The sequence below is a fragment of the Cryptotermes secundus genome, unplaced genomic scaffold (genome assembly GCF_002891405.2).
Source record: "Cryptotermes secundus unplaced genomic scaffold, Csec_1.0 scaffold752, whole genome shotgun sequence".
In the NCBI taxonomy this organism is placed as follows: domain Eukaryota; kingdom Metazoa; phylum Arthropoda; class Insecta; order Blattodea; family Kalotermitidae; genus Cryptotermes; species Cryptotermes secundus.
The window spans coordinates 200,501-228,333 of record NW_019721772.1 but is presented as its reverse complement, the minus strand read 5'-3'; the positions used below and the strand labels follow the sequence as shown (position 1 = coordinate 228,333).

The 27,833-nt window shown below is 39.2% G+C and overlaps 2 protein-coding genes across 8 annotated transcripts in view; one reads left to right on the top strand and one right to left on the bottom strand.

Moving 5' to 3' along the window:
- Positions 1–168: 168 nt before the first annotated feature.
- On the bottom strand, positions 169–24,807 carry LOC111875766 (resistance to inhibitors of cholinesterase protein 3). Of its 7 annotated transcripts, none has more exons than XM_023872277.2 (12): positions 24,580–24,807; positions 23,373–23,735; positions 21,550–21,674; positions 17,789–17,932; positions 15,710–15,908; positions 15,589–15,609; positions 13,112–13,245; positions 7,573–7,686; positions 4,505–4,586; positions 3,669–3,755; positions 3,489–3,577; positions 169–1,669 (listed from the first exon to the last, which is right to left on the bottom strand). In XM_023872277.2, the coding sequence occupies exons 1-12, from the start codon at positions 24,719–24,721 to the stop codon at positions 1,544–1,546; spliced, it is 1,626 nt and encodes a 541-aa protein (XP_023728045.1). In that variant the 5' UTR covers positions 24,722–24,807; the 3' UTR covers positions 169–1,543. The 7 variants fall into 7 exon arrangements, with proteins under 7 accessions (XP_023728045.1, XP_023728038.1, XP_023728040.1 ...); XM_023872270.2 differs by having other exon boundaries at positions 7,129–7,686; positions 24,580–24,806; XM_023872272.2 differs by having other exon boundaries at positions 7,129–7,680; positions 24,580–24,805.
- Positions 24,808–25,139: 332 nt separating this feature from the next.
- Positions 25,140–27,833, top strand: part of LOC111875775 (thioredoxin domain-containing protein 12) — an 8,910-nt gene continuing 6,216 nt past the window's right edge. The window contains exons 1-2 of the mRNA XM_023872289.2: positions 25,140–25,332; positions 26,197–26,310. Of these exons, the coding sequence (XP_023728057.1) occupies positions 25,254–25,332; positions 26,197–26,310 (193 nt within the window). The 5' untranslated portion in view covers positions 25,140–25,253. The remainder of the gene's footprint in view (positions 25,333–26,196; positions 26,311–27,833) is intronic.

The window sequence follows — 27,833 nt, the reverse complement described above, 5'->3', positions numbered from 1 at the left end:
TAGATTTCATCTTCTAGTTATTTTTTAATACTGTCATCACTAGTTTGCCAGTTACAATTTGTCTTTCTCCCCTTTCTTTTGAGTGATCTTTACCTTCTGTTTACTGCACTGTTTCAATATCAGGAGAACAGGTACAATCCATGCAAACTAAAAAATTAAACAAACAGATCAGTAAATTTAATTTTTATTCAATACTCGAGGATACTTGTTTGCAGTACACTAACATCACACGTTGGAAGGCTATAAGTATTTCAAGTGGATGAACAATCAGATCACAAAATTAATTAATAAATACTTTGGCACACAATTTTTCTAAGCTAATTTTAAAAGTCAATCAGCAAAGTGAAGAGTAACAACGTATTTTAAACAGAATATACATTTAATATCTACATTGATCATTACTATATAAATATACTTTTAAAAATTCAGTAATAAGTTTTTGGCTGGCTGCAGCAGTTAATCATTAAAGCTACTTAATTCTGAATTACTCAAATAACTTCCCAACTTTGTACACAATGTGACTGCCAGAAAAAGCATCATTAACATAACTGAGCTCCATGATATTCACACTGAAATTAGAGCTACTGGACTTCATTTATATATTATAAGACTCAAGAGGAGTTCTACTCCACCAGGCGCATCAAACACACAGGTCCATGTATACAAAATACATCAGTTGGCTGCGTCTGCCAATATCTGTGTGGACACCAAAGCAATATTTCATTTCTGCACTTAAAAAATCCATTTCATTCAATTACTCATACAATTATTATTTTGGCATTATCCTTCATCCTTTTTTTTATGTAAATCAAATTTTTGAAGAGTGGATTCTGTCTCTGTCCTCAGGTAAAATCATACTCGGTTCAGCCCAATCAAAATACCTAGTCCACATTTCCGGTAGAGGACAAGGGATATTGAAAAAATCAACAACTGTACTAATATACCATTGTCATACTTTTTTGATCTTATTCAGTTACCTGCCTGGAAACTCCACTACAAGAGATTGGTGCCATTACAAATTAATGGAAATTATGCAATAGGAAATTCACTTGCATATATTGTGAAAGAAAGAAAATGGTTTTCCATTCACGCCCCTAAGGCAGCTTTCTTGCAAGTCCCAGATCATCTAATCAAACACAACAGACCCAAACAACATTATCTTCCATTCATGTGTGAAATTTGTGGTGCAAGCATGAAGTGCATTGTGGTGCAGTCAATATAAGCGAGACCTGTATATTGGATATGATGGTTGAACAGTCTCATATCATCTAGGCTAGATGCATTATGTTTGATCATGGCCATACAATAAAATGTGCAGTGTGTTAAGTATAAATGTACACAGCTTCCCATATCTACTCTGCACGATTATTGTGCATTAACAAGGGTGATACTACTGCAATTATCAGTATCCCCACAATAACTGGAAGAACATTCACTGGTAGGGAATCTGAGTTTTAAAATTAACTATACGCATCATGTTACAGTAATGGAAGCATTAGATAATGCACCTAGTCAGCCCACAGACTGTTCTATACACTGGAAGTCAACGCTGATGTTGTCGCTGAATATTCTGAGGCACAGGTTGCGCTTGGGCCTCCTCCTCCTCACTCTCTTCCTCAGCAGAGCCTATGTCTCCATTCCACACCTCCTCCTCATCTTCTAGTTCCTCCTGTTGCCACAACACAGCAATTCTGTTTATGTATGTCCTGCAGTTTTGATCAGTTTGCTACATCTTTCAGGATGCAAAGTCAGAGATACCACAGCCCCATTCTACAATCCAACTACAATTCCAGCCCATGTTATTGATTATGTAAACACTGTAGCATTATAATATTACACGATTTTAATTTCAAAATGTTTACCAGTTCAATCTTAAGCTACGACATCTTTGTCAGTAAAGTGTTTACACTGAATAAGGGTGGGACTACTGAAAACCAAGGTTTGATTCCCAGGAGTGAGGGGTGGGGAGGGTCTTCTCTTCTAGTCAACATCCAGACTGGCTCTAGGGCTTACCAAAGCAACCCATTCTGTGCAGGTAAATTGGCAGGGGCATAAAGCTAACTACTCATCCCCATCTACTGTAGAAGCTAATAATTCATGGAGCTACACCTCCACCCCCCAACTGTGTTCATGGTAGTAGTGATACATTAAGCAAAGGGACAGCTTTACTTTTACCCTTACCAGTTCAATTAAAGGTTTCTGGTTCTGTTAAAAATTCAGTACATCAGAACATACCATGCCAAAAAATAATCTGTTGGGTTGTGTGTGTATGATTACAGTATTGTTCAATACCAGTCTGCTAGTTAAACATATATTGCATTTTTGGCATTGTATACAGGTGGGGCAGACAAGATTAAGTTTATATAAAAAAGTGGGGGAAAAGAATAGGAAGAATATGATGTAATGAGTCAAACCAAAAGCCAAAAAGGAATAAAATAATTAGCATTTATGGATAAATACCTCAGAAAATAAATTAATAAATGACAGAATAAGAAGGTACGACTACATTTTAGGAAAGTTTAAACATGAAAATGAAAGGAAAATGCCCAAGAGGCAGACCAAGAACAAGATGGGGACAACAGATTAGGTAAGCAAACTGAGGAGGAGCTTTGGGAAGGCAGCAATCAGTGGAGAAGATCTGCTGCTACACAACCCACATGAAGTGTATATGTTTACAGAAGATACTTTTATTACCATATTTGTATTAATTATACGTAAAATTGTTTCAGATGGCTACTGTAAGATTTATGACATGTATATTAGATTGTTATACTTATTGTTTTATATTTATAATGACAGTTTCTATATCCTATAGGTCTTTGACCTTGTATGGATTAATGGAATGTAATTAAATAATAATAATAAAAGAAAAGACTGGATGGTTTATTCAAGCAAATACTAATGACTAGAATCAAACTATTAACATGCCTTGCTTGTATCAGTTTCAGCAGGGAAGCAGCACAACTGAGGTGGAACAGAAATATACATGCAGCTTGTTACCAAACATGAGGATGGCAATGCCCCAGGAAGCTGTAGTTAGGAAGATGTAAGTACATAACAACCCTGCAAAGAGAGGGAACAAGAAGCAAACCCACCCTCAGAAAAGAGGGCATGATAAAGTTCAGTGTCTTCTGGGATGCGACAGCATACAGTGAAGTAGATGGGTACCAATGTTTGTATCAACCTCATGCTTCGTTCCTCAGGTGACCCTTAAGGGTCACTACATTACCCGAAAATGTGGGTAAATATCTACCAGTAAGTACAGGTATACCTTAATCCAAGTGCTCAAGATGGTGAGTGATATGTTTAGTTAGGTACACAGGTACCACTCTTTTGGAAGAACATGATACTTCCAACTTCATGGTAAAATGAGTGGAGGCATCAAGATACTGCAAAATGTTGGTTATCAATGTACCAAATTAAATTATACCACATTCCAGAAGATTGTGACATTAAGAAATGCCCATTTTTCATACTGTTTGTGGTACCTGCTGGTCATCACTTGGGCCAAACGACTCCAAAGCAGAGTAATCAGCTGCTGTTTCTTCAGATCCCGTAGCCTCAGCAGGAGCACTCGCTACAATCAATGGTAAGAAAACAAAGGATCACGTGACACAGTTGCAACAGAACATGGGTACAAACAAGAACTGCTGCTATGAACAGCTTACCTGTCGTGTAGTTTGTTGCAGTGAGGGCATCATCTCCGTGACCTGCGTCATTCATGTGCTGGAAGCCTGTTCCCTCATCTCCTTGCTCTACAACAAGCGCATAAAACGAACTCTTCAGCTTCATGTGACCAAAATACTGAACTGTGCAAAAAGATAGGGTTAAAGTGGCTCATGATTGCTGTCACAAGAATGAAGGTCATCTAATAATGTGGTGAAGTTCAAATACCTGGGAACGATACAAACAAATCAACATTGTATTTATGAAGAAATTATGAGCAGGGTTTATCTGGGAAATGTTTGCTAACAACTTCTGTCTTCCTGCCTGGTATCTTAAAAAATGTAAAGATTAAAGTATACAAAACTATAATTTTACCGGTTCTTTGGCATGGGTGAGAAACATGGTCTCTCACAGTGAGGGACGAACAAAGGCTGAGAAAGTCTAACAGCAGTGTGCTGAAGAGAATATTTGGACCTAATAAAGATGAAATAACAGGAGGATGGAGAGAACTGAGTAATGGAGCATCTTAATTTATACGTTCAATAAATGTTATCAAAATGATAACGATGATGATAAGATGAATGGGGCGTGTAGCACACAGACAGAAGGAAGTGCACACAAATGTTTGGTAGGAAAACCTGAAAGGACACCTTTAGACCAATGTAGGCAGAGGCAGAATAGTAAAACAAACCTTAAAGAAAAGGGATGGGAGAAGGACTAAATCTGTTTCTCAGAATTGTGTCCAGTGACATGGTCTGGTAGTAGAAGTGTGGCCGCCTCGAGGTTCTTTCCCAAACAAGTTATTACATGAAATTCCATACTCTATGAAGTCACTTGCCTTCATCTTCCTCCTCTTTCTGTTCCCCTTCTTCTTCCTCTGCACTGGCTTGTGGATCAGGAGCTGTCTCATCCCTCAGAGCCTGTACACACATGTATGCATGTCATTACCTTCCACATTCAATATGATGCACTGCCTATGTAACCGAATGGTCCCAAAATCAGACTTGAGCTTTCTGATGGGAGATAAATTGAGGTAAACCTCAACATGTACTCGGCTATGAATCTATTCAGTCATTTACCCCCCTTCCCCCAAAAATACCTTTCAGAGTACATGGGGTATGATAGATTTATCTTGCGATGACAGCCTGAGAAGTAGAAAAACTCAGTACTCCTTGAATAGAAATATGGTCTCCTGAGCTGTGACGCCATGTAGTCTGGAATACAGGCACCAACATTTTGAAGAACGCTATGTACCATCTGCACATTCAGGGTAGGAGACCATTTCTTCTGAACAGAAAATGAAGGCAGCGTGTTCCTCTCAAACGCTGGTTCCTATTTACCCCACCATGTTGTATAACATCTTGGAAGACTATAACCTTAAGATTCAACCCTGATGAGAGCCTCAAATCTCATTTATTTTCTTGGATTTGGAGTTCTCGTGGCAGTTACTATGAACAGCACTGTCTTCTAAGATGTAACACTGTGCAGTCTGAGGGAAGCTTACTGAACTCTGCTTGGTTTCTGCCGACTGTCTGCTTCCCTTACTCTTCTTCACTGAATATGGAGGTAGTATGATCCTTCAAAACACTAGTAAACTTCTATCACACTTACATGGTGTAACATCTTAGAATCTAGTGCTCTTCTGTTTTTCATCAATTACTATAAGATCATCCTGCGCACATGCACACACACACACACACACACACAAATATATATAATGTACAGTCTACGTGCTCAAAAAACTACTAAATTTACTGTAACATGTCTGCATCTAAAATCATTCTGTTCTTATTTATCCCTGTAGAAACCATTCAGTGTGGGGTAGGGCGGCGCGCGCCAGTAAGGAGAAAGGCTAGTTACGGTGAATGGCTGGTGAAAAGGCTAGTCGTTGAGCGCGGTCGCAGGAGCCATGAGGCAGTGGCTACGCCAGATGCCCAGTCAGTTGGACCGTAACACGACCACCGGCGAGTCCAGGCGCGGTGCCCCAGTGAGTCGGGTGTGAGAGCGCCGGAGAGCCGAGGCAGTCGTGCCTGGCGCAGCCTGCCGATGTCTCCGAAGACCGAGCGCTGGCGACGAAGCCTGCTGGGTGAAGTTGCTTGATGTGTGGCTTGATCGTAGACTGCAGTCGAACTGAATGGAACTGAACTGAATAACTCGGCTTTGGAGTCGCTCCTTTTTATACGCTGGTCGGTGGGGCGGAGCCAAACTCGAAAGTGAGGAGGAAGGATTGATTGGCTAGCGCGCGTAATGACGTAGATGCGGGCCAGGAGCGATCCCAGTATAAATATGAACGTTTGAAGCAATCAGATTGGTTAGCGCGCGTGATGGTGGAAAGCGATGTGAAGAGCGAGCGTTGCAGAAATGCGTGATAATGTGGGATGTTCCCACAAGTGCGACAAGACAAACAGGTGTCAGTCCTTGCAACATTTCCTCAAATTGTGATAATATATCTGTTTCCTTTGGGGATACCAAACTGATGTCTGTTATCAGTATGCTATGCCCCCGGACCATAAATGTCAACCATGTTTTGCTTAGTGGCAGTTGAGTCCTACGCTGAGCACTTCCTACCACACAGTCCTTTTGTCATCCATTGCATCATCTATGTTCCAGTTCAGAGACCAATAGAAACTGGACAGTTATGCACTGACATGCTTGGTGATATCAAGAGAATAAGTAATAACCCAGAACCAGAGGTCTTCAGGTTCAACCCTGGAAGAATGCAATTCCAGCATGCAGAAGCAATTCTGCATTCAAGATATATACAGAACTATACAGATGAAGCACCAGAACTGCACACATGGCTACACTCATGGGTCTTTTATCTATAATTCCATACCTGATTATATGGCATTAACCTTGACAGGTCAGTACTAAAGCGAACCTTTAAATAGAGACAACAGAGACACTTTAACTTTCCAGTACTGTGTTCTACAATCACAGTGTTCAGGAGATTGTTAAAAAAAAGCTAACTTACAAATAAAAATGTGTTTTCTAATGAAGCACACACATCCCACAACTGCATTATTTATGATCTGCATATAACACTGGCTTTGGTGTTTACTTACTGCAGACATTAATTCAAAGGTAATAAAAAGCACACACACAACATACAGACCCAAATTATTTTTCCCCCACATTCAGTTAAAATCATTTGTACTTTCTCTTCCATCTATTCTGTTAAATGCTAAAACATTTATCACACCAAAGTTGCAGTTCCTAAGGAGCTCTAAATCTCACAGTATGTACCAGCTTTCTGCATGATGACCCATCTTCAAGAAAATTCACAGGAATTGGGTTAAGCTTCACAGAGAATTAGTTTCAAGCAAAAGCTTTTAGTATGGTCCCCAATAACAGACTGACCTCATCACAATGACAAGCTACAAGTTGTTAGTTAAGCTCCCATGCAGTCTTCGCCAGATTTGCTGTTACTGGGTTAGTCCTCTTCACATGCATGTTCCTTACGCTTTCAAGCTCTTGCAGCTTCTCTCTCTCGTCCAGTGTGGTGTCCAGCACCGGCTCTCTGCGGCTCAACTGCTCATCTTCTGTAGCTAGTGCAGCATCCAGGCTGATGAGAGATAGGGTCATCTTGCCACTGAGTATGACTGGGGCATCGGTATCAGATGCCAGATCCTCCGGGTCTACTGCAACAGCCTGCGTTTCTGACTCTGATACCAGAAGCTGGGACTGTGAAGGAAGAGCTCCCTCTAGATAGATAGACTGTGGTTCTGGTGTGGGAGGCGGTATGGGTGTGCCACTACGACTGTGTGAGGTGACAGCTAGTATAGGTGTGCCGGGCCTACTCCAGCGTTGTCCCCCTTCGCAACTGGCTGTCATTTCCATGCCCAAAACCTGCACTTTAGGCTTACCACTGTCACTAACATGATCGACTTTAGACAAGTCATCTACCTTCTGAGCAGCATCTGAAGATGGGGTGCTCTTCTGCAGGTTGCATAACTCCTCCTGAGTTACACTTGCAGTTTCCTTATTTTTCTTGCTATGCAATGCATCCTCAACCTGTAACTGGGAGACAGCTCACAAATTTCATCTCAAAACACAGAAACTTTAAACTTTCAATTACATCCCTTTGAAATTCACTATTTTTTTTTTTCACCACTGTCCCACTAAAACCATGCCTTCAGGAAAGAGACACTACTGTCAGTCTAAAATACCTTCTAGGGTGTCTCACCCTCAGACAGTGATGCTGATTGTTATATCTTCATCAACATATTACTGCATTCTATTTTCAACATACAATGTACACCAAAATGTAGACACAAGTCTTTTCTGTAATGTAAGAAGTGGATTTTTTTAAATATTTCAATAAATTTCAGATTTCAAAGCATTAATAGAAATGTGTTAACATCCCTCCCTTACCCAACACCACTGTGAATACTGTTTCCTCATAGGCAGGATGTTTCTTCTTAAGTCAACTGGAGGGAGGGGTCATATTTGAACATCAGCAGTATCCTCAATCAGCAAACAAAGATTCCATAATGAATGAGAGAACATTTACAACCAGCAGTGCAGCTGATGTGTAATCAATGTAATGCTCTACCTGCTGACAACTATTTTTTTAAAACACCCCATGAATATCCTAATTTTCTACTTCCATCAGCTACAAACACCATGCACTGGCCTCAATTTTTCCTCTGAAACAAATAATGTTGAAGTAATCCTACATGTTTCTGGTTATTCTCTTGAACTTTGTCCATCATCCTACTTCTGGATATGAAACCCATAGTGGTTCACAATTGAGTTCTATTCCTACCTTCACACAGAGAGGAATGGGGAAATTCCTACTCTGTGGGCACCCAAGAGAGAGTTACTCCCATACCCTGGCCCTGCATTTCTACGTAAAAAACCAGGACAATGGGACAAGTCCAACAGAATATCCTCAAATACTGTGACACACCATGGCCAAATAATTTTAATCCCAGATGAAATCCTACATTGGAAATACAGCTCACACCCAGCACTGTCTTATTCTGGCATTTCTCAAAGTTCTCTCTCAAGGGTTGCTAGTGAATACCTGGGCTGAACACAGAGATGCAGAATGGGCACAAAAGCAAACACTCAACAAAGCTGAAGGGACAAGTACTCAGTGCTACGACTCCCAATTCCAAAACAAAATGCTACTCATACAAAAACCTCTTTGAAATCAAATGCATGCCAAATGAGGACTACTGCTGCCTAAGACAGTTAGCAATTCTCCTGCATGTCAAACTGCATATAACTCATGAACAAATAATTAAAAGGTAGTGTCTCATATGAACATTCTGTCAGATCAAAGTTCTGATAACATGCTGACTAATCAGGCTTCACACACATCCCGGAACAAAGCATCAGTGGGTTAATGACCAGCAGGGGAAACTGAAAAACCTGTTTCAGACAATCTGTCCACTAAAAATCCTATATGGACTACTCTGGCATTGAAGCCACAAAAAGTCTCAGTTGGGATAGCTGGTCCCCTGGTTGAGAACTGAACCAAGCACCTCCTAACTACAAGTCTAGAGTATTACTGCTAGACCATCCTCCTTGGTACAGATCTGATATCGAATCACTTCAGAAAGAAAAGATGCTGAAAATTATAGCTTTCTGTTTTAATGTTTATTGTCAGGGATATGGAAATTTTAAATCTCCCCACACTACAGAGTTAGCAGCTGGATATGAACTCAGGGTAGTGGTACTAACAGTGCAACACTCAGCCAGTGAAGGGTAAATGGATATTAGCAGTCCTTGTAATTGGGAATGTACTATCTAAGCACTGTAACATGCAGGAAATGGTACAGAAAGGGTAAGTGAATGGACTGTAAAGAATCTGCAATAAGTCAGTTTTAAACAGCAATAACAATTATATTTAGTACGTAAATTAAAATAAGTATGAACTCACATATTTTAAAGGCACTAGCAATTACATTTGTTACTTTTAAAGTAATATTAGTTTATTGAAACATATACATATGAATTTACTGTACATACTGACTGTACTGAATTCTCAAATGCACAATTAACGAAAGCGAAATATCCGAGTTAGTTGTTCACAGTCAGATGTATCAGTTCATGAAGTTATTGCTATGTTTTAATGGATATAATTACGAGAAGCTCGGTTAAGACACTGGCATGTTTGTAGAGTGCAATCAGATGAGAAGCAAACAAGTGAAACTCGATCTTGAATTAAGACTGTAATGAATATTTCAGTGACAGCAGGGGCCAAAAGAACTGTTGCACAGTCACGAGTTACAGCCAGAAAGTTCTGACTGGTGACCGGTTTCCCTTTGACATTCAGATGTTGGGGTTTGCAGTTCTAGCAATCAGTGGCACAGAGGAAATGGCAAACCACAGATCTGAAGAAGGTAAGACCAACATAACTGGTATGTTACAACACTTAATCTCTCGTACAAATTCAATGTTTATGCCATTATCTTAAGTATGGTCTACATGTGTTAGGAGAGAGTGGGCTTTGCTTGTTGTAAGCTTCTTGCTTGGCTTTGACCCTGAAGATGGAGGTAACATCTTCCTCCAAAACATCAGTGAATTTCTACTGTACTACAAAGTCACATCACATATCACCTTGCTCTACAAGCGCAGAGGTGTGTTCAGCTGCTTGAGTGACAGGGTCACTACCATGTCAAGACACACAGCTCCTAGTTAAGAGCATTTGGTAACTACATTACAGCTCTATATTGTTAAAAGATGATTTTAAAGGTACAGCAGCTTCCCTAAATAGGCAAAGAGCAGCAGTCATAAGAAATCAAACATTACTGAAAACTGGGCTACCTCAGCTGATACATCAGCCATGAGACTCTTCAGTTTTACTGAAAACAAAGCACTTCAACCTTGCCTAAAACAGATACCTCAGTTCATTCAAAAGATAAACCCTGAAATGTCTGTCAACATGGCATAAGTTGACGTTCCCTGCTTCCGTAAATCACAACATGGCATTTCTAGGTTCCACAACGATCTTAATTGTTTGCTTCTCAGTATCCAATTTCATACCACAGTCAGTCAGTATGAAGCACTTTGCCATGCAGAAACACTGACACTGTGTGTTTGTGCACGGTACCTTTCTCTCTGAATGGTTTTGTTCCTCGGCACGCTTTGCTAGAATCTCTCTCTGAAGATCCACTTCGGCTAATAAGCCTGAGATTGCTGTCACAACTAGGAGAGAAGTAGGACAAAGACAGGGTGATGACGTAACAGAGCATTAGTACAATCCAGAGGGCTGCAGCTCCCAAGTGAAATCTACCTCAAGCCTGGATCAGACCACAACCAACATGTACACTCACCAAGCTGCACATTGTGTTGTATATTGTTTTACAAGAGTTGTTGACAGGTACTGTTTGGTTGTTTTAAACTGACTTGTCCAACTGTGGTTGTGAAACAGTTATGGAGGTTAAATAAATTATAAATTACCAAAAAAATACACTGAACATCAGCCTGAAGGAAACCTGCAGTCATGACTACTGCTTATAGTTTTCTTCAGTCTCTCCAGACAAAAACTGGGGCAGTGCCTTAAAGCAGGTCATGACCATTTCCATCCAATTTATCACTCAGTCATTTTTCTCTCTGACATTATTACTGTAGGCCAGTGGTTCTCAAACTTTTTACCTCTGAGCCCCCCTTGACAAGAGAAAATACTCTCAGGCCCTCAGCCTGTTTTTTTTAATCAAAATAGAAGTCATGGTATGTTTGACATTTTATTCAGTTTATTTTGTTTTTTCTATATACTACTTAGCAGTTTTTTTACTCAAAATTAAAGTATCACAATATTAGGCCTACAATAGAAATTAGTTTTAACACTTGCAATTAACCAAAATATGTATTGAAATGAAATATTTAACTAACAAGCATTTAATTTTTTCTGCAAAGAAAATCAAACATTTAAATGTCAAAGTTCAGTGTGATGGATGGGCCTGCTTTTAAGAACAAAGTTTATCAAAACGTGGTGTAATATCAGAAATGGCCACTCTAACTTCTTTAGCGATATTTAGCCTTGAATGATACTTTGACTTTATAGCTGCCAAAGCAGAAAAGCCTGTCTTGCATAACTAAGTTGTTGTGAAAGGAATCAGTATCTTCAATGCCTTTTGGTTCAAAGTTGGGAATTCTTTGCCAATATGTATCCAGAACTCCAACAAAGACAATTTCTTAAATTTACTTTTTAATTTTCAATAAAAAATCCTTGTTGCTGAAACTGTCTGCCAGTGAGTGATTTTCCCCATTTAAAAAACAGAACACCTCATGCCCCAGCTTAAACATTTTCTTTAATACCTTGCCTCTTGAAAGCCATCGAGCATCACTAAAAAACAACAGAGCAGTGTGTTCGGCACCCATTTCCTCACACAGCATTTTAAAAAGTCTAGACTTCAGAGGATACGGCTGCTGCCGAACTATCAACGCTGTCTCTGGCATACGCAGTTTATAATTGCCGGTAAAGAGAATAATTATTAGTTATTTTGAAATTCTTGATAATTAAAGCCTGTACTCATTAAAAGTTTTTCTATATGTATTTTTATTTTTTGTTACTTTTCTAATTGATTTAGGGCAGTTTTAATTTTCATCTGTAGGAAAGTATGCTGCGCCCCCCCTGGGGGTCGCGCTCCACAGTTTGAGAACCACTGCTGTTGGCAGTTGATGTCTAATATACCTATATACAAAAATTAAACTCTCCTGTATGTTTGCTGCCTCTGGCCACAGAGCTATCAGACAACACCCAAAGATATTCTGAAATTTCCTCTATACTCTTACTAATAGATATGGTAGCCACAGCAATAAGTAACTAGCGAGGTCAAATTTTTGATAGCAATCTGAATCCTCATTCCCAGTAACTTTTTTACTAACACAAGTAAACCTCCACATCTTATTTTTTTTTAAGTTGGTTATTTAATAACGCTGTCTGTATTGAGACTAACATAATGTTGGATGACAGGAACTGCAGCAATCAGTGGAATTAGAACTGGGTCACAGTGGTGGGAAGACAGCAACTAACTGCCTCAGATATGAGAGCCCCGTTTCTTAATTTGAGTGTAATTACTTTTTTAAAGATTTAGCTGGTATATGGTATGATACTGACATGGAAAGCAATGATATCCTTGATGAAGAACACATTATTTCTGTTTTTCACTAAATAAACCAAGAAATATGCAATTAATGAATTAAACTATGTGGACTATCTAGCCCCAAATTATATTATTAACATTCTAAAAATATTCAAGCAGTTTTAATTTTTTTGGAGGTTTGTGTCACATGAAGTGAGGCCTGGTGACAAGGCAACCACTTCAAGCCTGCCACCACATTATAAACTGGGACTGCAAACCCTTGCTCAGTAAACAACACATATTCTAAGAGACGAAGTGTACAGCAATTGGTTTTGGTCTGAAGATCCAAATCACAAGTGAGACGGAGCAGAGAGCCATGCAATAGTGAGGCAGGATAAACCCCTAACCTTAGCACCAAGGAACTGTATGCCTGAGGAAGAGTGTAACTTGTGTGGGACCGAGCCCATCTGAGCTACAATCCTCTCCATGGCAGCTTCTGTCTCTGCAAGACGCTTGCGAAGATGGTCAATCTCTATATCCCCTGCAAAAGAAACCAGTCAACCATGCTCCCAGCCCAAAGAATTAAGAGGGGGTGCAGATTTGTATTAAGAGAGAATTATTAGCACCTTAGCACAATTTGAACACTAATTTTTATAAAAATAAACCCTGACTGAGCAATGAAATGAGCACACTGCTGCTATCATGAAGCTCACGGATCTGCTCAAAATAAAACAAAAACTAACTCCGTGGTTTGGCCGCACCACAGCTCAAGCAGTTAGTTGCTGGCTTCCCACCACAGCAGCCCGGGCACGTTCCCGGGTCTGGTGAAGTGGGATCTGTGGTGGACAAAGTGGTGCTGGGGCAGGATTTCTCCAAGTACTTCAGTTTCCCCTGACAATCTTCATTCCACCAATTGCTTCACAATCACCCTCACCTATCATCTGGGGCTGGTACAATAGGCCAGAAGTGGCCTCAGTACAAGGGACTTAGTTCCATCCCACTAGCAATAAAAAAAAAAACCTCTGTGGTTTTAGTCCACAAGTGAACTATACTAAAATGTGTAACCTTAACGTACATTCCATTTTCAGTAAAGATGTCCTTGTGTTTAACTAACTGTTACACCATGAAGGCACACGGGGGAGTGGATGTACAGAGCCAAGTATTTTTGACCTTGGCAATAGTTGGAGTTGAGTGGTCAGCTTCTTGCTCCAGCCGTTTTACCAGCAGTAGCCACTGGATATGAGGCTAGGTGAGCCTCAGAACTGGTCTGGACATGGAGAAGAGCAAAATCTTGCCTCTATAACACCAATCTTTACAACCCGCCTTTGTTTGAATTTCAGCTCAGTCGGAACGGTGCTATCCCTGCTACACCTGTTTCTACCTTACGACAGTGTGTGATGATCACTGCAAGTTGTCCTCACAGATCAAACTAAGGAAGATCGGTATAGGTATGGGAAACTAGCTGGGTCGGTTTGCATGAGTCTCAGGGTAGCGATGCCAAAGAAAGCGGTATTCTGGGAGTTGATCCAATTGACGTTTATTCACCTTTTTATTCTCCGAACCACCGTTAATTTTATGTATCCTTATGCTTTAAGTTATAGCATTACACAATCTGCAAGCTAGGTCTCGGAGAGCGCAAGGGTCACGTCCGTTCACTTCGGAATATGGTGAAAGTCTCCCCTTTTGTGGAATGGCTTGCAAACCCCACGTCGGGAGTTCGAAAGAATTCAAATTCTCCATGATGTGGACATATACATTTCATTCCATCTTCCGTAAGGAAGTTTGAACGAGGCAACTCAATCATACTGGCCCTCATTCACAGACAACTGTAACAAGTTCTGACCTGTCCTTCTCATTGACCTTCCTTTTAGGCGCGTCTGTTTCCCTGTACCCGAGCTAAATTGATGACTGCTCGTAAATGTCAGAACTCCGGACTCCTTGGTCCTGCCAGAATCTATAAATTTCAACATAAACACCGTACTGCACGTCCCAGACAATGAAATACGATATTATAGATCACAATAAGTTCCAGTAATATCGAAACATAAGACTTTTGAAATTAAAATTACTGAGAATTAATTAGAAATAAAATTCATGGTCATCTATAATCATTCAAATAAATAAGGGCTCAGAATGATCAGCGTCATCTACCAGGACTCAAACTCCAACCCCTTGGTCGTCCACCTTGTAGCGAGTCATTATACTGACTGTGAAACTGAGGCTCTGTCTTACAACAGAATTCAGTAGAGATTCACACCACAACCTTCAACCTACATTTGTGCTCATCCATCTAACCTCTATGATCTCACAGATTCAATCGTGAATGTTGTTTAAACCGTTAATATACTGGGCTGCTGTGGTGGGAAGCCAGCGACTAAACACTTGAGCTATGGCGCAGCCAAAGCATGGAGTTAGTTTTTGTTTTATGCTGAGCAGATAAACGAGATTCATGATAGCAGCAGGGTGCTCATTTCATTGTTCAGACCCGTAACCTGAACCAACCAATACCACCATCCGCACAAAGCGTAACTCTTGACTACCACACCACCATCAACCATCACTTAGGCCAGGCCAAGCCGAGCTTCAGTGATGACCTGCATATGCTGATTTGACAAACAAGCTTTCTGTAACTGTACACCTGCCAACATCAGATACCAACTAATTACTTGTATTCTCCTTTATCTACATGCAGTCAACAATTGTGTGCAGATACAGAGAACCTGTCTGTTATTCCATCTACGTTGAAGTAATAAATACAAGTGCAACACCCCTCTGGATAAGCAGAAATGCATGATTTATAAAAGCCCTAAAAGCTCCTCTGAATGGACCCCCGAAGCACAAGTAACAAATACATTTTACAGAGATGGCAATGCAATGTACTTACTTGTATCGCGTTCCTTCCAACCTGAAGCACAACAAATGAAAAGCACAATTCTGTTACAATTTGTCACCACCATTTACACAGCTTTCTGCTGGCAAGAACTAACAATCTGAATGTTACCCACCAAGTTTTGTGCCATTCTCTTCTGCTGTCTTCCTAGTGGGAACCGTTTCATGCTTCACTCTCTGTTGAGACTGGTCGCCATAAGAGTTCGTAGTGTGATCATCAACATACTCTTCCGAGAACACCATCTTCCGGAACTCTGGATCTGAACTGAAGTCACCGTAGCTGACTGCAGACTGTCCAGGTTTCTTAAACATTACCTACAAACAAACACGTGACAACTGGTACTCTCTGCATCAATCAGAACACAAGTTACTTAAACTGAACTTCTTCAGGTATGCAACCATAGCACTACCATATGCATTTGTCCTCCCCACTGCCAAAACAAGAACTCATGCACCAGTATAATATCCGAACCTTAAACTTCATTTACATCTAAATTAATAATATAGGAAATTAATCAATACAAACAAAAATCAAACTACGTGGCCTGTAGTCCACAAGCAAACTATACTGACTGAGCGACGGCCACTTGTCGGCGAAATTAGTGCCAACTTTCGAGGATAGAAGGTGTCATGTGGTCAGCATGATGGATCCCCACGGCCATTAATCTCAGTTTTCTAGACCGGAGCCGCTATTTCCTCGAAATATCTTCTCACGAGGCTGAGTGGACCCTGTTCCAGACCCACTATTTCTCAGAAAACCTGGTAGTGTCGGGAATCAAAACTGGGACCTCTGGATCTGTAGGCAGGAACTCTGACCACTAGATCACAGAGGCTGTCAAAAATGGGATAAACTATTGTTCATCATCATCAATTTGGCTTTTTTTCTGAATTAAATGTAAAGTCTTATAAAAAACGAGAATAGAACATTTTTGGAATTATTTGCATAACTGTGAGCTGTCAAATGTAAAGAAATAAAACACAATAAAAAGCTAGAATTTTAGTGTTCTTTCTCTGTATGCTAGTGTGAATAAGGAAATTATTCAAATGTGATTTCTAGCATAAATCCTTGTATTTATAAGAATCAGCGCAAGTTGGCAATTCTAAAATAATTGGATTAATGGAACACTGACACCTACAGCTGTCTAATTTCTATGGAATTTAACTACTGATCGTATTTAATAGGATTTCACTGTACAAACACATAAAAGTGCTAAACAATATTCCCAAAGGCAAATGTCCTAGAGGAACTCCAAGATCTATATGAGAACAACAGGTTAGAAAAATCGTCACAGAGGAGAGAGGGAGGATGAAGCAAGCGAAACTGGGGGGGGGGTTGAAACAAGAGCTTTGGGAAGACAAGAGGTAAGTGGGAGAGATGCCGGGCTCCTAGACAATCAACAAAAAAGTATAAATGTTCAAGGAAACAGGCAATACAACAATATGTACCACAAACTAACACAACAAATTTTGTTTCTGGCTGTATTTCAACTTCTTTCCCGGTTACCCCCAATACTGTCAGAAAATTAACAAAAAGAATAGCAGTCACAAACAAATGCACATCACATATAAAATGAGACTCTTTGGTTTCCATTTTGCTAACTGTGACCCTAACAGTCAACACCCGATGACACTGCAACACTTACTGCCCACTCTTGCCAACATGCTGTGTAAGTTGTGTTACAATTATTGGATGTGATTCACTTCTTATTCCCAATCATTCCTTCCAATTACAAGAGCAGACTTCAACACCTCAATATGGGTGTTATGCTTCATTAAAGTTATATATATATATACTGCAACATTAACAAGAAAAGCAGCCATGTGCCAATACTTCTGTAGGCAGCAAGTTTACAAGGCACGTAATCTCAGGGAATGCTGATCTGTCCAATTTAGAGATCACAGGTTTCAATAGTGTCAAAACAAAAAAAGAAGTGAAATGGTTGGGCAAGAAGGGCACAGACTTTACTGACACAGACCAGAAAAACTCATCCCATACCTCACTCAGTATCTGTGGAGACATGATGCAAAGTACTGTGATGAAAAAGAATTACCCTGCACTTTTCACATCACTGATTGTGACTAAAAACCTCAAAGTAAACACATTGTGAACTTAACTTCCAACTGACGTTTCTATCAATGAGTGTTCAACAGTGCTCTGTTCGACAATGCTACATCACAATTCCTGCTGGATTTACCTTCATGACTGTGTACATGAAGAATACAACTATGCCAATTGTGTATATGGGCATCACGATACCCATTGTTCCACTACCTTTTGGCGCCGGCACTACATGACCTGCTCCGCCCATTGGGGGCCGCATCCCAGGTATGGGGCCAGGCTGTAACAAAATCACAATCACTTGCTATGTGTAAGGAATAGATCATATTCAGTCTTTCCTCTGATAACATACTCCTGGATAAGACTGCAGTTTTTCTGATGTGGCACTATGCAGCTCAACAGATTTCAGAGGAACATACAGTTTTACTCTTCAAGACAGATGAAGAACCTGTGGCTGTTCTGTTTATTGTTTTAAAGAATTAATTATACTGGATTTGTAAAGCGTGGTACATAAGTCTGAATTGCATTCAGAAGGCTGTCTTCGACTGCGTGATTTGAGATGTTTGCAAATTCTGGGGTTGAGAGAGACAGGAGATGTCTCATGACTACGAGTGTTGAGGAATTAAGCCGATGGTGGCGTTCACGCTTGAAGCCTTCTGGTAGGTTCTGCTGTTAGATGAGTGTGCATGTCTATGTAGGCCGCAACAAAAGAGTAATATACTTTGAGTCAGCAATAGTGGGACTAGTTCAGATTTCTGTATTCAAACTATAAATAAGTGAAGCTAGTAGTATTCATGTACAGAGTGCAAGTGTACCTATTACACTCTCCGGGACTTGTGAGGGATGGTGACCCATATACTGTCTTGTAATAACCAGCTGAATAAATAACCTTGTGTATAAAAGTACTGTAGTTTTAGATTGATTGTTATGCTCCAGTCTAAGCGAGGCCTGTAAAGACCCTGGGAAGGTTTTTCGTGCTATAACAAATAGAGTATATATGAAAAAGTGAAATCTAAAGGTTAACAAGGCACTAGCAGCCGAGTGCCCAGTTAATAAGTGTGGACGACGGAAGGTGACCCGGAGAACAGCGCAGTGTGGAATGAGTATAACTACAAGGGGCAATCAGCACTACGCAGCTCCGCGAAGGTCGAGGAGAAAGAGGGAGAGAGAGTATGGCTACAAGCCTTCATCGGTTGTGAAGACAGAGGCAGTAGGTTCATACAAAATGTAGGTAACCACCTACTAGACTATATGGTGCTACAAAGGACCACAGTTTTAATAGGCACTGGCATAAGCACATCTAATTTCATACAATCTTAGTTATTTGTTCCAAGATGCAAGAGTGCAGCAAAGGTTTCAGTAATTATCACAGCTGCCCTCTTCAGTTAGTGTCTGTAATTGTCAGCAATCACATATATATCCTAATATCTTGTGAGATCAACATCTGTGGCTGAGCAGTGTTATGAGATAGATGCAAGCCAAACACACCCCAACTCAGACACAGTGGAAAATGACTGCCCAGATTTTATCTCTGGGCATTAATATTCTGTTAAAAATCACCAAGAGATTAAAAAACAACCAATGAATCATTTTGTTTGGAAACAGTTTACAAATATATTTGAAGAACTTGCATGAAACAATTTTTTACATGTCAGAATTTAGAAACATGGCGACTGTACACACCCTTAAGACCACACACAATGACTTAGAAAACTGTTCAGTTCAGTATTCAGTATTAGAGGGGGTGGGTTTCCCCATGCACCACGACTAATAGTCTATTGTACATCCCCCTTTAATTTCTCCTGTCACCATATCCTACCGATACTGGTGCTCACTATCTCCCCTTTCTGCCAGCGAGGTCGGCCCTCTTCTGGCAGTAGTACCCGATAACTTCCCCATCTACCGGAGGCATTGGAAACTACTTGGGTGGGAAACTTTTGGCCTAATTTTGCTCAGAGGTCTCCTAGTGACATGAAGATCTTTTACATGCTGTAAATCTACGACACGGGACCCATGGCTTAAAGTCCCTCCTGGAGGACTTGTTCCCTGAATTTTTCTGCCCTTAAAAATTCCACGACCTCCGCTGGGTTTGAACCCAAGTATCTTGAGTCATGAGGTGGGAACGTTACCCCTAGACTATGGAGGCCGCTTTAGAAAACTGTTAGTCTTGACACATGAAAGTTTTCCACAGAGACAGATTAAGTTTCATCATTATCAATTTTTATGGTTCTTGATTGCTCCATTTACAAGAAACCAAGAATGATTTGTAGTCTGTAAGAAGCTTTCTGTCCATATCACAAAGACAGAGCACCAAGTTAACATCATTACAGTTTATGTGGCCTCTATATTCTCACAGATATAAACAGGAACAAAATTATATTCCCACTACATTTTGGTTCGTTCAAGAAGGAAGACTTCAAAATACATTTCTATAAAAAAGATATTTTACAAATGTTGAAAACAATTTATGAAAGCTAAACTGGGCCCACGAGACATCCGTTGTTTCCCACCAGCTTTGTTTATTTGGCTCTGGGCCAATATGGACAAGGGCCAGTCTAAGAATATCCATCACAATCATTTTCTTCACATGAATCCAGACAAACCCAGATTTCACACTATAATTCTTTAATTCTTATCAGACAGGATGCATCTTTCTTGTATTATGCTAAGAGAGAAAGAGAATGCATACAACAAATTGTTGCCCTGACGCTTTATCGGCATCACACACAATCAGCTCAGTCATCCTGTCACATCTCATTCATAACTCTGCAGTTATGACAGAGAACCCAATTATATGACCAAGAATTTCAATCCAGAAATTCGGTTCTAAACAAAACAAAAAATAGTAGCCACAGGCTCATTCAGTCCATTTCTTACAGTTTTCAGTCCAAACAACACATTTATACAAGTAACAAGAGATGGACTGTCACTGTCAAACAGATGGTGCCGGACAGCCTCAAGTTTCAGACGGAGGAGGGTGGGAGATCATGCAAGTCTGTAAGAGCCTTCTGGTTTGGTTTTCAGTCAGCCTCTTCCACTAGTGTTACTGACTGGGTAATTACCACACTGCATGTTCTCACCAAAGTTAAAAATCATTTTGTCAGATATTTATCAGCTTCTTAGTTCTGGGGTGAACTAAAATAATTGCAGTTTATTTTATACATGGCTTATTTAATGATACCGTGAGTAGCTGAGACTATCAAATGACAGTAAGACTATGAATGACTGGAAAGGATGTAGAATGAAGTGGCTATGACCTAGTTTGAGCTACTTCAGGACAGCCGATGTCTCATGCGAGATTCAGACTGGGTACCTTCCAAGCACAAGTTAGAGGTTTCACATCTGGAGCCAACGTGCTCAGTGAAACCATTTCAAATACACAACTTTACCTTCCAAACCCTGTTGTAACACATCATCTGAGTTCTTAGGCAATTTCTTGGTTTAGAAGTTTCACCAAATCTTGGAGGCTGGCGCCATAGTCATCTTATGGTCACCTACCCAGTGGAGGTCTGTTAGGCACAGCCAGTACTGTGTAGGATTTGAGGTTCTCACAGCAGCAGTTATGAAGACCATGTGACAAAAGAAGAGTCTGTTCCTAAATGTTGTACTTTCTTTCCTACTGAGACCATGCATAGAGAAGAACATTTCTCCCCGGCAATATTAAACAACTCCCAGAAACCTCGAAGGCCACCACAGATACCGAACATTTTAGACATAATCAGTGGTTTGGAGAACAAATTTCAGCATGCTTTTTCTGCATTCCACATGCATCTGATGCATGTTCGCATGGATTATCTGAACCCCTCCACTGTGCACCTCAAGACTTGCACAAAGATTTGGCAGGAGCTCTTACACTGTCCACTAACATCACACGGATTCATCTGCAACAGGACTTACCCGCCCATCTTTCTCCACTACTCTTGGTATGATGTGTGATTGTGGTATAGCCCGACCTCTCTCCCGCAGTGCTGGATGCAACATGTCTGGATGTAAGTGAGGTGGTCTTTCTTGACGAAGATGTCCTGCAAAAACATTTATTTCTTATCGCCACGAAATGACACGAAAAATTTACACTTGAAATTTTTGTTCAAACTTTCATTTGGAACACTTTAACATTAGAAGCAAGGTACTAGTATGTATGACAACTCTGTAACTTCAGCTTTTGGGCATTAGCTTCTCATGTGATTCAGCTTACACTGCAGCTGTTGCAATCATGCTGGAACAACTTCAACATGTGACACAGCTACATTCCAAAAGGAAAAGTTACAAATCAGATAAAGACTGTAAACAACAGAAGACAAAATGCTATGACACAGTTACAGTAAACATACATAATACTATTTCTGCCAACAATCTGTGAGCTTTGCCCTCAACATTCTCTTGTGTAACAGTCTACAAAAGCCTCGTCTGAGAATGCCGCAGTAGTACAAGGCATGGCACATGGCCACTGTCAATGACTAGCCATAAACTTGCAGGATGGTTACAAGAAAACCTACTTATTTCTGACCCTCTCTCATCCGTCCTCCTACAGTTACTGTGTGATGGCTAAACTCGGAGGTTGGTGGCAGCAACAATGAAATTTCTGTAACGGGATTACAGGGATGTTACAGTAAACCCTCGCTAATGTGGAGTGATTGAGGGGAAGAGGAGAGGTCATCCAGATTAGCAAAGCAAAATATAGCCCTAAAAGACAGAAAAACTTAGAACATAAACAAATAAATGGAAAATTTAATGACATACATAGTGATGACGAAAATAAATTAAAATTCTATAAAAAGACAAATACATTTGTTCATCGACAGAAGACTCAAAGTTGCCCTTGTTTTTGAATGTAACAATGCAGATTTGAAGAAACTGTAAAGTTTTGCTTCCACAGACAAGTGACTCTGCATTCCACATGCTTTATGGCTTCTAAAGTATGTACTCAACCGTGAACAAACACCACTGTCCATTTTCCACATTAACTGTAACCAGATTAGCAAGGGTTTACTCTATTACAGAGCCTTCAACTTATAAACATGAATCAGTAAATACAATTATTCAAGAAGTACAATTTAATGCAATAGTAAAAGCAAAAGAAAAAATGCTAAGACACTATGCCCTTCCACAGGTTTCAGGAACTCTGTACAGGATATAAAGTATCGTGTCCTCAGCACTGCATGAATTACTAATGTAGAGCTTTAAGCATATTTGACTTATTATTCATTTCTTTTGAAATGAAATTCAGTACAATGCTAGCAACCATCTCACCAGCCCAGTACCTTCTTGCAAAATAAATGGTAACAGCTTTAGTTTGTGCCAGTATACCAAACCAACTTCTATTCAGTCCCATACATATGCATCACCAAGAGCCATTCAATTTTGATACTACCACTTCATTTACCAAACCAAAACATTAAACAATACAGACGAGTTTAAGATGGCTTCATTCCACCATTTACTATTTACCTATTAGGCTGACAAATATGACAAATAACTTTTACCAGTTCTGTGTCAGAAAATCTGACTGTTTTAATGTTAGTCCATAATCAAAGCCACATAAACTAACAACTGTTAGCAGCATTAGTAAACAGTCCATTAAGCAGAAAAAGAATATATATCACATATTTATGCCTAAATTTAATTACTGTTAGTTCCATCCTCACAAAAATAAGAGTGAGTAAACCCCACCACCTCATCTTACGTTTGGTTAGTATAAAACAAAATATTCATCATCTTACTTGGCATATGGATAGTCCCAACTCTCATTCTACGGGGAGCTCCTAGTAATCCAGGAGCAACCCCAAAGTTCAATTTCAGACACACTGAACTGTTGAAAGAACGTACTTCATCCAGGATCTGCTTGTATGTTTTCCCCAAGCGAACGTTTTCATGCAAAAAGGCCGTGATATCAACACCACATTTATTGAAAACCTCATTTCTACATGCTTCAACTCCTGCTTTAGTGAGTTTGCCTTGCTTAAAGCCCTGGATAAGGTTTGGATCTATCTCATCATAGTGTTGCAAAATATTGCCACACATCTCTGTCATAATCATTATAGCATTCACATCTGTTTCGAAGATAACATCGCAGCATGGTGATACTGGAAGAGATCAAGTCATTTGGTACATTGTTCTGAAAACCATAATACTTAGATATAAATTAAAAACAATCTGGTGTGTGAAGTGAACTAGATTCATCACAGAGCAGGGGTTTTCAAGGAAAAAACATACCTTTGTTGTCCTGCAAAATTTCAGAAAACAAATTTTTACTGACACCAAAACATTGTTTGTAAAAAAGAGTACTGTCTTCTGCAATATGACACTTTTATCATCTGGTCTCAGCATATGGGGAAACATACTGCCTCCATTTTCAGGGTTAGCCAAGAATGAAATATGGAAAGCACTCGCTCTTTCTTGCTTGACTTACTCTTCATCTCTGATGATGGACACAGTATGTTCCTCCGAAGTGTCGATAAACTGACCACAATACGCGGTGTCACATTTCCAACGCAAGTACTCTTTACAACCACCGCCGTGACAGCCTCAAATCCAAACTGTTTGTACATTTCACGAACAAAACTGAACACTTTTCCCTGAAGCGCGCAGTCCACATCACCCTATGGCATTCGACTAACACCTCCTTATTCGGTGAGGTTCTTATATCGGTCTTTCTTCCCCGTCATTCGGGATCGGCAACTGAGATAAATATGAAAAGAATTTATGGCAACCAGCCATGACATTCCGCACAAATTTGATATGAACTTAAGCCACCACTCTGTCTCTCCATGCTCCTCAAATGATATCATATTCGCTTGTGACACCCTTCAAATACGGTAACGTCTTTTGTCATTTTGACTGTTTGTTGAGAGATTGCTCAATGCCCATTATCAGAATTTCCGGGCTACTGTGCATTTAAAAATAGACCTGACCCATCATCAGGCTTACCTTGCGAATTATCAGTTGGATTTCGTGTATTAACTGAAGCCTGTAGCATAGGGTAAAATAATTTCGGCCACAAAACTGCAAAACATCCAGCTACAATTGCCAAAATACATATCGTCTTTCCAGTTCCGAACTCGACAGCCATTTTCGTTTGAAGCAATGGTCACATACCGATCACACACTTCGTCATCAATCAGCCGTAGTCGTATCGCGTTCATGATAGTGTCCAGGTAACAATTGTTGGTGCTTCGTAGTGACCGTATACAACGTTCAGTTTTAACCTCGACTATCATGATCGATCAAGAATTAAGCCAGAGACGATTATGTGCATATAGGGATCCGTGCATGTGGGCATATATTTACTACGTAAAGAATTAATTGACAATTAAGTTTTAAAATTTGTATTTGTATTTTAATTTTATATTTTGTTAAATGTATTCCGAGAGAGCGGAAAACTTCATCAAATATATACGAAAATGGCACAGAATGAAGCTGGTCCTGAACGCTTTAAAATTGGCGTTTGTGGAAGTACGAGTATATCATCTGCGACAGGAAGCGTAGAAATTTTGAGGGAAAAGTCAGTAATAACATGAGCTTATTCCTTTTCTTTCGATCTCTCGAAAGTTTACTGCTGAATTTAAACGAGCTTGAATTTTGTAACAAGAAGTGTTTAAAGGATGTTGATAACGTGTAACTGGTTTTGGGGAAGTTTTTTTATTGCAGTAGTAACTGCTGACTTACAAAATACAGGAAAAGGTAAAATCAATAGTTCGGTCAGTTTTCAGAAGGAAGGAGACCACTGGGAAGACCTAGATATAGGTGGGAGGATAATATTAAAAAGGATCTTGGAGATATACCCTGGAGTTGTATATACAAAATTGATCTGGCTCAGTATAGGAAGCAGTGGAGGGATTTTGTGAACATGGTGATGAACCTTTGGTGTCCATGAAATGTTAGGAAATTCTTGAGCAGCTGAGCGACTGGCGGCTTGTCAAGTACGATTCGGTTCATAGAGTTCGATAGTTAGTTCAGTCAGTTTTATTTAATACCTTTCATTCATCTGAAAGGACTAAACACCAATAACCAGATCATTGCTGGGAGATTTAACCAGCTACTCCAAACATGAAGCAGAAATAGGAAAATCTTATTTAGAGCTATGCTTTCAAGCTGACATATTCGGACCTGATTGCCTCTTAAAGAAGAAAGCTTAATGTCACCTAATGAAATGTCACATTCAGTGCGATATGTTGGTCATGTATTTTAATAGTATGAATGTGTAGGTAAAATTGGGGTTTTGAAATGTGTGAACTAATATAATCTTGTACTTTGTACTTTCCTGCTTCCACTGTCAAATTCAGAGCAGGATTACTAAAATTTTAGTCTATGCATTTCAAACATAATTTTTATTATGTATACAAACTTTGTGGTTGTTTCAGTGCATGTATCTAAAATGAGGAAAGGTATAAATCATTTTGTGGTGGAACAGTTAATGTACATGTCTATACATTTCACTCAATTTTAACCATATCCTTTCAAGTATTTGTCATGATACTGTATATTTTATGAAGCATATGTTATGCAGGATGTTTGATTAGAGCAAATTATATCTATGTGTTACAGGTTTTGGGGAACAGTACAATTGGTTCAGCCTGGAGAAAGGTTTGGAAGAAGCAAAGAATAGCAACAAACCACTGATGCTTATCATTCACAAAACATGGTGTGGAGCTTGTAAAGGTAGTTTATAATTTATCAAGATAAAGTAAATATTAATACAGATTCTCATTGAAGATTTTGCAGTATTTATTTTGTGTCAGTCTTTTGTAAATATTTGGAATTAGGAGAGGTAACCAAGAAGAGAGAAAATATGTAAAATAATAGTAGTCAGCGGACTTCACTTGCTATTTATTATCAAAATATAAGCAGCATTAGAAATAAGAAAGAAAAACTAGATGTTTTCTAAATGATGTATGTAATTATCCTGATATTTTATGTATTAGTGAGCACCATTTGAGTGTAAGCGAGTTATCCATATTTTCTATAACAAAATATAAAATGGCAGCAGGATTCTCACGTAACATATGTAAGAATGGTGGAGTTTGTATTTTAGTTAAAGACGATATATCATATCAAGAGCTAGATCTCAAAAATTTAAGTATGGAAAGGATTTTCAAAGTTTGTGCTGTAAAGATAACTATAAATAATAGGAAATTATGTATTTTATGTATTTATAGAGCGCCTGATGGAGATACATGTCAATTTATTGAGCAGCTAGATTCCACACTTTCATATTTAGTAAGCCTTAAATTGGAACCAATAATCTGTGGTGATACAAATATAAATTACCTTAGTGAAAACTGTAAAAAAGTGCAAATACAAGTTTTATTAGATACTTATAATTTGACACAAATAACTGAGTTTCTAACTAGAATGATAGATCATTTTTTTTTATAGACAATGCTTATAACAAATTCCAAGTTTGTTCTGCTATAAATGGTCTCTCGGACCACGATGGGCAAATTTTGATACTTGGAGACATGCTGGTGATGAGGCAAAGTGATCATGTAAGAGCATATAGAGACATTAATGAGGAAAACATCGTATGTTTTCAACATGCCTAACAAAATGGAAATTGGATAGAAGTTTTTAACCAAGAGAATGTTAATATGAAATTAATATTTTTCACAATATCCTCTTATCGATCTTAGAAAAACAGCTTTCCCATAGCATATANTTGGATAGAAGTTTATAACCAAGAGAATGTTAATATGAAATTTAATGTCTTTCACAATATCCTTTTATCAGTCTTAGAAAATAGCTGAAAGAAAGACTCTAATAAATGGATAACGAAAGGCATAAGAATATCTTGTAAGCATAAGAGAGCATTATACACCTTAGTCAAAAAAATCAAGTGATGATAGTTTGAAGTTGTACTATAAAAGATATTGTATGATACTAGTGAGAGTAATAAGAGAAGCAGAGAGACTGTATTATCAAAAATTAATAAGTAACTCAGAAAATAAAATACAATTAACTTGGAAGATTATCAATAAAGAAACTGGAAAAAACCAGGTCTCGGATAAAGTAACAGAATTTCAAGTGGGGAAAAGTAAAGTAACTGATCCTTAGGAATTAGTGAGAACATTTAATAAATATTTTACAACTGTAACCGAGAATTTGGCAACAAAAAATGCTGATTAAATGAGGCAATTAAATTATTAAATACTCTTAAGTATGATAACTTGCCTGAATTGAAAGTA